Source organism: Vigna umbellata, chromosome 9 (assembly GCF_029865625.1).
Source record: "Vigna umbellata cultivar VRB3 chromosome 9, Vumbellata_1.0, whole genome shotgun sequence".
Taxonomy (NCBI): domain Eukaryota; kingdom Viridiplantae; phylum Streptophyta; class Magnoliopsida; order Fabales; family Fabaceae; genus Vigna; species Vigna umbellata.
Genome location: NC_142173.1, coordinates 39,423,774 through 39,437,845, shown reverse-complemented (window position 1 = coordinate 39,437,845; position 14,072 = coordinate 39,423,774). Strand labels below are relative to the sequence as shown.

Sequence of the window (14,072 nt, the reverse complement as noted above, 5' to 3'; positions counted from 1 at the left end):
TACTGATAATACTAATTAACATCAGCTTAACATTCAGATGATGACAAAGAAAAAGTATAAAGGTAAAGTTACTAACTTCTTTAAGTAACACTGTTAAAAATTGATAATTAGTTTATTATGTATAGTACTTTTTGTAATTAGAAATGTAAAACATTTTACACTATAATAAATACATGTTTTCTCTCTCTCTCTAAGTATATAATAAATGATATAATACAAAATAATGATACAAGTAGGGTAAATGAAAATAAAAATTACTGTACAGTTATGAACCTCAGTTAAAACTAATTCATAATAAAATATGATATTTGATAATGTAATTATTATGTGATATATTGATATATATTAACACGGTTTTATCTATTAAAATATTTTAAGAAAATTTATGTTAATTTCTTCAATTTTACTAATATTGTTCTTTTATGTTTCTTCTTGCCCTTTTAATTTAGTATGATGCACTAATATTTCCTAATTTCTATATGGGATGTCTTTTTCTTCTTAATATGCACTATATATATGTTAAATATATTGAAATGACAAAGAAAGGATGTTGATAGAATTTGAACAATTATTTTTAATTAAATATTTTAATTTTCTTTTCAAAATTTAACTTGGTTTTCTAATTTAGAATATTAAGGCAATAGCATGTTAATTTCATTATCTTAGTCTAAAGATCAATTGGGATCATATATAAACTGGCAATTTGACTAATAATTTCCCATTAAAGAGTTATTATCATTCCTAAATGCATTTTAATATAAATTAAAATACCTAATAAAATATGAAATTATAAATTTATATAAGTATTTTCTTTATATATTTAAATTTTTAAAAATATTTTGTATGGTCAAGTTATTTTTAGAATGAATAAAAATATTTATTTTTTTTATAAAGATATCCTATGGCAACTATAAGCTCCACGGTATTTATTATCAAGTTAAAAAATTATTAAAAGTTATATCTAAACACAATGAGAATGTTTTATCAACCAAATTATTAGATTTTACCATATAACAACTTTTTATACATATCATATTTAAAGTTTATTTTAACAACTAAGTAATTTTACTTTGAAAATTATTTGAAATTTATCATAATTTCATATAGGAATTAATTTTGTAATTAAGTAATGTTATAAATAAATAAAAAATCATTTGATTTCTTCTTTCATCTTCTATTTGCTTTCTTTAAAAACAACTCTGAAAGAAAAAAATTATTAGATTTCTTTTGATCAATAGAATAGAAAGGAGGAAAAGTCATGTCTTATGAAGTGTTATCTTATGTTGATTCTGTTTAAAAAGAAAAAAGCACAATAAGTGAGGTCGGACTAGGAAAAGAGGACCTGGTGAATAAGATTGAAGGTGGAGACAAAAGAAAAAAACAAAACCAACTTGTAATTTAATGAAAAAACAAGATTGAAAGTGAGACTATCTGGATTTAGGAAGAATGTTGTGTTATGATGGATTGTACACTTGTGGTGGTCTCTACTTTATAAAGTTATTGCTAATGAATTTCACCTTATTACACTCACAAAGTTAGTCTGTATCGCGTCTTAGGCTATACTAGAAGCGCCTAGACTAATATCTTCTGCTACTCTCACCACACGTATAATTGAGAATGACTAATCATTACAGTTTCAGGATAACCCTAAAGACTGAGTTTCCTATATTCATACTAGCAACACTTTAAACCACCAATGGGAAGTTCCACCTTAGAACTCTTTTCTAAAACTTTTCATCCATATATAACTTCATGTAAACATTGCAAGGAATCCCATGAAATTATCCATCAAAGTACAAGAAGCAATTCAAAAATCATTTAAAATTGATCATAATAATTTCATATAAGAATTAATTTTGCAATTAAGTAATCTTATAAATAAATAAAAAAATTCATTTGGTTTTTTCTTTCATCTTCTATTTGCTTCTTTTAATAACAAAACCGAAAGAGAAAATTGTTAGATTTCTTTTTATCAATAGAATAGAAAGAAGGGAAAGTCATGTTATATGAAATGTTATCTTATGGTTAAAAAAAAAGAGAAGAGTAAGTATGATGGGATTAGAAAAAGAGGAGGTGGTGGAATAAGATTGAAGGTGAAGACAAAAGAAAAAAACAAAACTAAATTGTAATTTAATGAAAAAAATCTATATTGAATCATTTTAAATAAAATGAGGATTAAATAGAAAAAAAAATCAAAAGATCACATTAAATAAATTTTATTATCTGATCAAAATACTAATTAAACCTAAACATTTATTAAAATATTAATAATTGTAATGATATTAGAAATCATTGACTCAGAAATTAAAAGATTATTTCAATGTAATGACAAAAGCCTTAAAGAGTTTTCAAGTTTTTCATATAGTATATTAATCAATAAAAATTGAATATCAAAACATTTATTTGAAACACTTTATAAGAATGCCTTAAATTTAAAAGGTAATTACATCAATTGCTTTTATGTTTTTACCACGAGAATAAACAACACATTCTTAATCTTTTATTTCATTGGTGATAAATGATTTTCAAATGGTAATATGAATAACTGAAGTTACAACATTCAAACTTCAATATTAAATAATTTCGTTGGGATAAATAAAATATCTTTTTCAAAAATATAAGTATTTAAATAATTCTTTTGAAATAATAATATGCAGAAAAAATAACAATAAACAAATTAAAAAATTAGGAAAAAAAAGAACAAAGAAGATGAAAAAGGAAAAGAAAACTACAAAAAGAGAATTTATTAAAATCATCTAGTTAAAAAAAATCAAACCAGTTTTATAAAACCCATTTAAAAAAAATATAATAATATTCACATCACTTGTTTTTCTTTTTACATCTCTCTCATCTTATTTTTACATCTTCTCTAATATGTTTGTGGCCCAATATGTATTCTTTTAACACACCTCCCTTTTTGTTTTTCATAGCTTTCTTTTAAAATAGGTTATAAATTTTTACCATACAAACTCCCTTTCATCATTCCTATTCACGAGACTTTAAATAGAGTTTGAATTTAAATAGAGTATCAGTTGTATAAGTATATAAACAGAAAATTTAAATTTGTTTTGAAAAGAGTTTGAATTAAAATTTGAAAAAGAGAAACGAATATTAATTTAATTTTAAGAAATTAAAATCATATTTAACTTTTTTTTAAAGATTCCATGCCCATATGAGTTCTCAGATGTCAAAGAACACGTGTAGAAAGTTTTTATTAAGTTTTGTCTCTCATGAACAGTGGGCCTACTATCTCGGTCCAATTGATAATTGTCGCTTTTAAATGAATTGTCGCACTAGCTTTTCATTAATCAAATCAATAATTACAAATAATTACAAATAAGACACTATTTCAATCTCAATATCATAATAAAATAAAAAATTCACAGTCATTATGTCTAATGTTTTCGATAATACCTCACACTCAAAACATAAAATAAATCATAAATTCACATTAACTTCGCTTTAACAAATATTAACACTTCAAACATATTTTGAAAGAGTTTTTTTTTTTTTTTAATAATGTATATTATACAGTTTTTTACTTTGCCTTTTTCGAAAAACTATGTTAATAATTGCTGGTGTCGTGACAGTTCAATGTCGATTTTATAGACGAGACAAATCTTCTCTTACTTTAAGATATTTTTCCCTCTGCGCAATTTTTGTTTCAATATTTTTCACACATTAATATATAAAATAATAATTAAATTTTAATTTAATGAAATAAATAACATGGTTTTAACAAGAACTTTTATAAAATACCAAATCAAATGTTTTAATAGTATTGATATCATGAACCAAAATTCCCTCCTTTAGATAGTAAAAGTATGTAATTCCATTAAATTTAAACTTTCCCTGTAACAGAAGCATGCTTAAGGTAAGGGTGAACAAGTATATAACATATAAACAACAACACGACATATGTTTTTAGTTATAGGAAGTGATTTTTTCCAGCATCTTGTTTGGTAGACGATGGATAAAGCAAAATATTATCATATTTAATAGTAATTAGCTCAGTATAATTTATACTATTATTGTATATTAAACTTAAAGAATTTATTTAATATTCACAAATTCATTTAATAGTTTTTTAGTTTTAGAGGCTAATGTGACGATGCCTACCAGTTTTACGAAGAATATTTATTACACACCAAATAACCTAACATCACCATCATTTTCTTCTCCATATTCTTTTTCATCATCCTCCATTTCTTTAAAATGTTTATTTTGTCTTTTCTTATTTATAATTCATTTAAGTAAATGTTTTGTATATTTCAAGATATAGGATCGATATCAATAATCTAAAATTTGATAAGTTATTTGGAATGCAAAAACTGTCCTGAAATTCAAGTCTTAGAACAATTGTTTGTTTAAACAATCTAGAAAATACGTCCAGAAATCATTAATAAATCCAAATTACGTACCTCTTTACTTTAAATATGTATTTATAGATTTTTAAGTAATTTTTTTATTAATATCAACTTAATTATATCTAATTGAAAATATAAATAATCATATTTTATCTTTAGTCAGTCAAGATTAATTGTTTTAATTTATAGCTATCCGGTCTTAATGGTAGCTCATTCGTCATATGGTATAGTAGGGTATAAAGTTAGTTAACTCTTATTAATAAGTTTTTCATTTCTTTGAAAGTAACATAGAAATAGCAAATGTCACAGTGGTACAAGAGTTATTTGTGGATTGTGATAAAGGATTTAACAATTCAAAATAATAATTTTATATTTAGTGAAGTGAGGGATAACATGATGAAAAAATAAATAAATTATGACATTTCGGATATTGTTGGGTATTCAAGTGTGAATCCAAGTCTGATATTATATAGAAATAAAAAAAAATAGAACAGTATTGAGGTTTTGAGTAAAGAAGGAACTTCCTTCTCAATAGATTTAACAGTAACGACAATGATTTATCACGATAGAATAATTTTGGATGCTGGAATTCAAAATTCTAAGTTTAACTTATGGATTAAAGAATTTATAAGTTGTTTTAAAAACCCAATCTATAAATATAATACGAATTTAAAATATATCTATAGATTATTTAATTCGTGATTACATTTGTAAAGCATTAAATGAATTCCATAATTTACAAACTGAAAATGTAATTTACTGGAGACTACATCATCTGTTTTCAAATTGTACAACTTAAAAAGGTAGTTTTAGACAATTTGGACTATAGGTGCCAGAAATCAAGACTTGGAGGAAGAAGGAGTCATTGGATGATGGCCGTTTCTTTCCCCACTCCCCTTTTTTGATTCAGGCACTCCCATAAAATCTATAACTTTCAATTATCTTTCATTAAAAGTTATTTCTATGTCTTTTTCTTTTTTAACTATTAAACAGTTTGAATTTAAAAGTATGTTTCGTTTATCCAATTCAAAATATAAATTAAAAAATAAAATTTTTCATTTATGAACATCTAATTCAAAATGATTTTTTTGTTTATATTTTGGATTAGATATTTCAATGGTACTTCTGATCTAATGTGTAAATTTAAGACGATGTTTTCTTGACACAACATTTAAATAAGATTCTAAATATCTTCTCAAAATAGACGAGGTGAGAAAAACACGTTAAATATGTTTTTAGTTCCTCAATTATCAAGCGTTTTTTGTAGACCTGTCAATTTGGCCCTCCTTACATGATTTGGCCCTAACCCACGTGGATTGGGGCCAAAAAAATTCATAGGGCCAAAAAACCTCTCGTAGAAAAAACCCACGGGGCCAAAATATCTTCAAAAGCCCTGTGGGCTAGGGCCAACCCATGGGCCTTTTTTTTAGAAAAAATGTTCATTTTGAATACAAGAAAAAATATAATTAACTCCTAATTTGTTACAAAAATAGTTACTATAGAAAATAAATTGAAATTTTTATAAGAGGAGAGTTCTAAAATGAAGAAGCAAAAGCAAAATGACAATATTTATTGAGTTAGATTCTCTAAGTATATAATTAAAGGATCATTTTATAAATTTGAAATTTAAATATTTAATTTCACTTTTTTTTAAGTTATAAGTAAGAAATTAACTTTTTTATCTAAAATTATCCTAATTGAAATTTAAGAGAAGATTTTCTCTAATTGAAGCTCTTAATTTAAAAAAAAGGCTTCTTTATTTTCTTATAAAGTTATTGAAAAAGAAATTAAATATAAATGATTTTCTTTTTCATTTTATACTCAACAAATCATGTTCATAACAAAAATAATAAATAAAAAAAAAACTCATAAACCTTGTGCAGACTAAAATTGTATTTGCCCATAGAATTCAATCTCGTCGTACTACTCACTCAAAATGTTTACATTTTAAATGTCATAAAAATAAATATAAACATAAACATAAACATACATTTATGTTATGTGTTCTAATTGAAAGTTAAAAATAAATTATTTAATGTGTTAGTTAAAGAATTGAAATACTATAACATTTGTCATTCTTTACTACTTTAGGTCTATTTAAAATTTTCATTTTTTTAAAAATTTTTAAGAAATTAACTTTCTTTTTATAATATATCTTATGGTGATTTTGAGGAAAAATTATCAGAGAGAAAAAAACAAAATAAAACATAAGTTTAATTTACACATAAAATATTAATACTATTTTTGATAAAAAAAAAATTAGATAATAAATTTTTGAATTATTTTTAATTTTAAATAATTAAAAGCAGATTGAGTGATATTTTAGAAGTCGAGGAAACAAAACAGTGATTCTTTTTAAGAACTGTAAAAGCAGTGCAAATATTAAATCAAATTAATATGTTATTATATCTCTTTGGGGTTATTTTGATATTACTAATTATATATAATTTTCTAATAATTGGTGTCTGCAACATAAGACATAATTTTATTAAAATTGACAACAAAATAAAACATTTTTATAATATTTCACTAAAATAAATTTGTAATACTATTTAGTTGTATAAAATTAAGTGTGTGGTTTGCAATTGTTTTTAATTATTTAAAAAAGTGGTTATTTTGAATATTAAATATTCTATTATACTATAATTAATTAGTTTTATTTAATAATTTGAAATAAGAAATCAATTACATGAATATAAAATTTAGTACTTTTAATAGTTACTATTAAGAATGTTGAAGTTTAGTTTCCAAAAAAATTTTAGTGGGCTAAACCCACCTTAACCCTGACCCTAACCCCCTTGAGAGGGGGCTTTGGGGGTTAGGGCTTTTTTTTTGGCCCCCATTTGAGGGCTTCTTAAGAGGGGGCTTTTTCAAGAGTGGGTTAGGGCTAGCCCCGGGGTCATGGGTCAAATTGACACCTCTAGTTTTTTTGTTTAGTCTCTCTTTCAAGCTTTAGTTCACTTTGATCCTTGTCCATAAGAAAACTGTAATATTTCGCCTTTCATAACTAGTGAGTTAATTTTTTTTTGACATGGCTAACGGTGTGCCACATGAAGGCCAATTCTAAGTTTGTTTCTAACTCTAACTAAAATTAAAAGAAAAAACATTAAATTATAGTGTCAAAATTGGAATCCCTTTTCTTCTTCTTCGTTCAATGGTTCATCTTCTGTGGACACTCTTTTCTTTTCCATCTTCAACCAGCCATGACCAACATTCTGTAAAGTGAACCAAAGTTTGGAAGAGGGACTAAAGCGCTCGATAGTTGAGGGACTAAAAACATATTTACCTCTAAAATTTATAGCAAACTTTTGTAGCTATAAATGAGATTTGTACATGTATAATTTATTTTGCTTGATCTTTCTTCGAGAGATGGAATAAAAACTCTATTGTAATTATTTTAAAAAAATATAAAATAGTTTTTTAATATATTTTAATCTATTTGGTTTCATTATCTACCATGCATACAAGCATAAAAGTTTAAACTAAAAGCAAAAATTAATATTTGTTTAGTACAATGAAATTGTCCAAACAAAAAGAAGATATCCAACCAAGTAAGATTTCAAAATTTAAAAATACTTTAATCCCAAACCCCCTGGTAAAGAAAGTGATAATTACTTTTCAGTGGAATAATTTCATGGCACTTAACAAAAATATTAATGTTCTAGACCGTTTTATACCATTAACATAACGGTGCATAATTCCAATTCTTGTAACTGATTAAACCAAATTAATCTTGAAATGTTTGGTTACTGAATTGAAATTAATTGGAATTCATATACAATTCTCCTTATATTAGAAAAATGATCAATCATCTCAGAAGATGAAAAAGTTCTTTCATCTGATACTGGTTAAAGATGGCTCAAGATAATGCTGCATGCAACCATGCAAGTGATACTAACAAAAATGCAGGTGCTGCAAAGAAAGTGGAGGAGGTGCAGCCACATGCTGTGCATGAACAATTGCCTGGAGTTCAATATTGCATCAAGAGTCCTCCTCCATGGCGTTAGTACACTCTTGTCTACTTATAATAATGATAATAAGAACTATAAAAACTTTAAATTTTTTGTTGGAATTTACAACACAAAATCTTACATATCATTACAAAAGATAGAGATATGCTTCATGATGCAGGTGAAGCAGTGCTATTGGGATTTCAGCATTTCCTTCTGACTCTAGGAGTTACCGTTCTGATTCCAACTATGCTTGTTCCTCAAATGGGTGGAGGAGTAGTAAGAACTTTTTTCATTTTTTTGTATGCTTTTGAGATTTTGAATATAGAAATGAAGCTGAATGCTTTGATCAATGTAGGCTGAGAAGACACGAGTGTTTCAGACACTTTTATTTGTTTCTGGAATAAGCACATTTCTTCAATCCTTGTTTGGAACTCGACTTCCAATTGTAGTTGTTGGTTCATACACTTACATAGTACCTATAACATCTATTATCCATGCCAGAAGATACAATTCATACACGGATTCTTATGAGGTCTGTGATATACTATTTTTGCTTCTTATATTTTCTTCTGTTACTGTTAGTGATTTTTTGACTCAATGCTTGATTTTTCCAGAGGTTTATTCAGACAATCAGAGCTATTCAAGGTGCCTTGATCATAACTGCATGTTTCCAGATGGCTGTTGGATTCTTTGGCTTTTGGAGGAATGCTGTCAGGTTAGCGTGATTTTCTTGGCTGGTTTCATCATCTGATAATCTTCTTTTAATAACTATTCTATCTTACTTTTTGATCAACATTTTTAATACTGTTAGCCACTTCAATCATCTCAGGTTCCTCAGTCCACTCAGTGTAGTGCCTTATATAACTTTCACAGGACTCAGCCTCTATCGTTTTGGTTTCCCAATGGTATTTGTGATGTCTTGATTTTCATGTTTGACAGAAGTTTTGTATTCCTTTTCCTCCCTCTATATTTTCCAATCAATGTTGCAGGTGACAGAATGTGTTGAAATTGGGCTTCCAACATTAGTTGTATTTGTTTTCATATCGCAGGCAAGTTGGTCTTGCACAGTTGTTTACATGTTTGCTTTGTCCCACTTGATCTTGGTGGATCAAACTTTTACAAAACAGGAATGTGCTCAAAGGATTTCAAATAAGAATTTCAGGACGAAAACAGAGAATTCCGAAGAGATTTTAAACCATTGAGTATTTATTCTTTAACCTTTTGATCTAAGTGTTTAACAGTGTTTGTATGTGTATGCAGTATCTTAATCGTTATATTGGCATGAAAAGGCCTATATGTGACCGATATTCGGTGCTCTTCACTGTTACAATTGCATGGTTATTCGCACTGTTTCTAACTTCATGCACTGTGTATAACAACAAGTCAGAAAGTACACAGAATAATTGCCGCACTGATCGTGCTGGACTTATTACAGCCGCTCCATGGTAAGAGATTGAGTGCAGACATGTTTTCTCAATCAGTGATCAGTTATATAAACGAAAATTGTAGAAATGATGAGATTGAAAATGAGAAGATACTGCTACATAACAGCAACTCATGAGATAGGAGACACACGTGTTGTATGTATGAAAACTTAGTTCTTCAAAAATGCTTAATAATGTTTGAACATGTGAAATGTTTATGAGTTACACCAGTTTCAGCCTTTTTAAGATGAGGTAAAAGTTTAGAATTTATACACAGGGTGTATTTTCCGGGTTTCTTCCAATGGGGGCCTCCTACATTCAATGCTGGGGAGGCTTTAGCAATGATCGCTGCTTCCTTCGTTTCTTTTTTTGAGGTAGTCACTTTACCCCTTAATTCATTCAGCGCTGAAAAATCATCTAATGTTCATCTTCTACTAACCATTTGTTTGCCTTGAAACTTCAATTTTTTTATATTCACCACTTGTATGCAGTATACAGGTACATGCTATGCTGCAGCAAGATATGGAAGTGCCACACCAGTGCCACCATCTGTTATCAGCCGTGGAGCTGGTTGGGTGGTAGGATTCACTAAATTTTGCAGTTTTCTCCCTTGACTACAGTTCATAAAACTTGTGGTGTGACCCATAGTAGTTTGTGTCATTGTTATTGTGATTTTAGGGAGTAAGTGCTTTGCTGAGTGGCGTGTTTGGTTCTATAACAGGGTCTACGGCATCAGTGTAAGGGTTGTAAACTTGTTATCTTACCTGGGGCCCCTTTTCCTCCTGTATTTTTCAGATTGTGCTTTACTTGTATTTCAGAGAAAATGCTGGTTTGTTAGCGTTGACAAAAGCAGGAAGCAGAAGAGTGGTTCAAATATCATCTGCTTTTATGATTTTCTTCTCTATATTCGGTATGGTAATCATGATTTCAGAGTCTTGGAGAAGATGTGGGACACTAGTATTTGAGATCCAAAATTGAATACTAACATAGCCAAAACTATAATTTTCTTTTATTGGCTATGTTTTCCTTAGTTTGTTATTCTCTTGGTTAAAGTATGATAACTCATGCTGTTTTCTCTTGAACTAGGAAAATTGGGAGCCTTTTTTGCTTCAGTACCCATGCCAATTATAGCAGCATTATACTGTGTGTTATTCGGCTACGTTTGTAAGTTATCTCTGATTAGTATTCATTCATTGTGGTGTTATGGTTGGTTTGCAAAAGGGAATTTGGCAGTGTTAAATAGCATTTTGGAATATTACGCAGCTTCTGGGGGGCTTGGTTTTCTCCAATTCTGTAACCTGAACAATTTCAGAACGAAATTTGTGTTGGGATTCTCGTTCTTCCTGGGCCTCTCCATACCACAATATTTCACAGAATACTATCACGTGAAGGAGCATGGGGGAATTCCCTTATGGGTGAAATCTCTTTAACCGAAACCCCATCATTGAAATTTGTGATGATTCATTGATTTGATTTGATTTGAATGAATGTGGTGCAGTTGAATGATGTTGTGAGTGTCATATTCATGTCCCACACAACAGTTGCAGCTTTGGTTGGTTTCGTTTTGGATGTTACACTGTCTCGTGAAGATGATTCTGCACGTAAAGACATCAGTTTGCAGTGGTGGGAGAGGTTCAGCTTGTACAGCGCAGATGTTAAGAGTGATGAGTTCTACTCTTTACCATGCAGACTTGACAAGCTTTTTCCACCCTCTTAGCACCGCCGCCACCGCCGCCTCCACCACCACCACCACCACCACTTTATTTCCGTCCTTACTGCAAATGGGGTTCCTCATTTTTTTTCAACTTCCTGTCAAAACTGTGGTTTCACTGTCTTATGTTTCGATGACACACTTGTTCCAATGTTGTTCATCTCATTTACTTCATGTTCCAATCTTTGCTACTATTCAGTCAGTCAGTGTTATTGAAGGAAAATATCTCTTTAATAATTTTTTTTTATACTAGTTTTAATTGATCCATTTCAAATAGATTAATAAAATAGTCACGTTATGAAAAAATTGTTAAAATATTATGGTCCATTCCTAAATTACATTCAACAATATCTCATACACACTTTTCATTCAATATGTTATCCTTTAATCTCTTTTTTCCTTTACAACTATAGAAAATAACTTTTTTTAATAGCTAAAATACCCTAAAAAGTGGATTGGTAAGTGGTGCATTGTCAGAAAATTATTTGTGTTACTAGTAATAGACTAACTGCCACACTTTTTTAGCTATTTTTGTTTAGGAAAAATATTCTTTAACACAAAAACACATTCATTTTACATTAATTAATTATAAGAGCAAAATAATAATCTAAAAAATAAATTATTGTATTTATAATGTTAAATGAGTCTAAAAATTTATTCTGTCATATTATAAATGTCCGTTTGTTTTAGAAGTGTTTTGGAAACACTGCCATATTAACCAAAATTAATTTCTCGATTAATAATTGATTGGGGTTTTTGTTTTTTTTTCTCTATTTCATAATCTTTTAAAATTTTATATAAAATTAAAAATAAATGAGAAATTACAGAAAAATTTCACGATGCTCATTTGGGAGAATTAAAGTGTTGTGCAATTGGTTATCAAATTAAATGTATGATTAGATTGAAATTTCCTTTTTCATAGAAGTTATATATAATTTTATATCAATTGTTATGATGAAATATTTTTTTCCTACGTTACATATATAAAAATTCATGTTAATAAAATTGTTTTGATATTTTTGTTTATATATAATAAAATAGGTATAATGCATTCTTCAAAATATATTAAAACAAATTTTATTATTGTTGCTTAATTTTGATAAATTTTGACAGAAAAGATTATGAAATATATAAAAAAGGTACAAGTAATAATAATTATAGAAACAGTGGCAAGACGAAATGGTAGTGAAAATTACCATTGACTGGCAGAACATAATTTTTATTGCCTTAAAATACAAATTATATATTTTAAAGATGACTTATGATTGAATTCATTTTTGTTAATAGGACATAATAGTCTACTGTGTCATTCGTAACATAATTATCCAGTTACCGTGAACAATTTTTATTTATTAACTAATTTTGTAAAAATAAGTTAATTTATTATTAGAAAATTAAATGTAAGTCTAAAATGTAACACTAAGAAAAAATAAACATATAGTATAAGAATAAAGACCAATAAAATTGTTGTTTGAAGTTTTGAATTAAAAGTAATTTCAGTATTTTTTTATATTAGACTAATATTTACTTTTTCTCTTGGAAAGATTTATAATTTAACTTAAATTTTAATCGAGAAATAAAATTATAGTTGGAAAATAAAAAAGATAATGAATAAATATATAAATTTTGTATGAACCGGAAAACATGGGCAGTGGAAACTGGATCTTCGTTTGAGAGTGAGATGCAGTGGAAGCAGGTAGTGCATGCTCTTCGTTCTGTTGCTATTGCTATTGTGATTGCTTTCTCTGATACAGCTACACCGTTCTTAATTTATCTCTAACTCTCTGGCTATTACTCTTCTTTCATTTTCATAATAATGTAACTTTTTTTTTTTTTCCAATAGTCATATAAATCATAATTTCAAACCCCTTTTTCCTGCTACAGCTGGCCCTACTAACTTCTTCCACCCTTTTTTCTGCACTCTCATTTTTTCTTTATTTTTACATACATCAATTCAATTTTTATGCTTTCATCATCTAAACATGTCTCAAAATATATATACAAATACAATGCAAAATTATCATTATTACTATTATTTATCATAAAATTGTCAACTAATAACAATCTTATTGATGATATTTTTTGGGAAGGAAAATCACCTTTAATTCAAAACATTGAGATATTAAGTTTATAAGTTATTTATATGATATATAATTTAATTATCTTTATTTGATGTGTTTGACATAGAACTTAGATTCACATTTATATATATATATATATATATATATATATATATATATATATATATATATATATATATATATATATATATATATATATAAAAGGGTTTGTTAAATTGTGTACGCCTGTTTTTCAGTTGGTATATTTTAACAATGTGTACCGAATTTTAGTAGACAAAAATATCCTAATATATCATGGATTCTAAGTTATAAGGTTAAGGGTATTTTAATAACTTTCATTCTCAAAACTAAAAAAAAAAAACCGCAAACCCTTGCCCACCTCCCTCATTCCTCTCAATCTTTTCTCTTCCATCTCTGTCACTCCAACATTTTCTCTATCATCTTTACGCTAGTCCCAATTGAAAAAAATCAGAACGCCTAACCCTAATCTACATTCCTCACTTATCCAACTTGTTTCTCTCTCATCTCCATACTTT

General features: G+C 27.6%; 1 protein-coding gene across 1 annotated transcript; it reads left to right on the top strand.

The window, feature by feature from the left end:
- The first annotated feature begins 8,221 nt into the window (after positions 1-8,221).
- On the top strand, positions 8,222-11,637 carry LOC148193486 (putative nucleobase-ascorbate transporter 10). Its single transcript, XM_088099433.1, has 14 exons — positions 8,222-8,369; positions 8,499-8,596; positions 8,676-8,852; positions 8,935-9,035; positions 9,150-9,225; positions 9,310-9,369; positions 9,581-9,765; positions 10,022-10,118; positions 10,236-10,322; positions 10,423-10,481; positions 10,563-10,654; positions 10,831-10,908; positions 11,008-11,159; positions 11,243-11,637. Exons 1-14 carry the CDS (start codon positions 8,222-8,224, stop codon positions 11,459-11,461), a joined length of 1,629 nt encoding a protein of 542 aa, XP_087955559.1. The 3' UTR covers positions 11,462-11,637.
- The last annotated feature ends 2,435 nt before the right edge of the window (positions 11,638-14,072 follow it).

Coding starts and splice junctions, on each gene's coding strand:
- LOC148193486 (XM_088099433.1), top strand. CDS start 8,222: ATGGCTCAAGATAATGCTGCATGCAACCATGCAAGTGATACTAACAAA. Junction 9,036..9,149: donor TTTTGGAGGAATGCTGTCAG/GTTAGCGTGATT, acceptor CAATCATCTCAG/GTTCCTCAGTCCACTCAGTG. Junction 10,119..10,235: donor CCTTCGTTTCTTTTTTTGAG/GTAGTCACTTTA, acceptor ACTTGTATGCAG/TATACAGGTACATGCTATGC.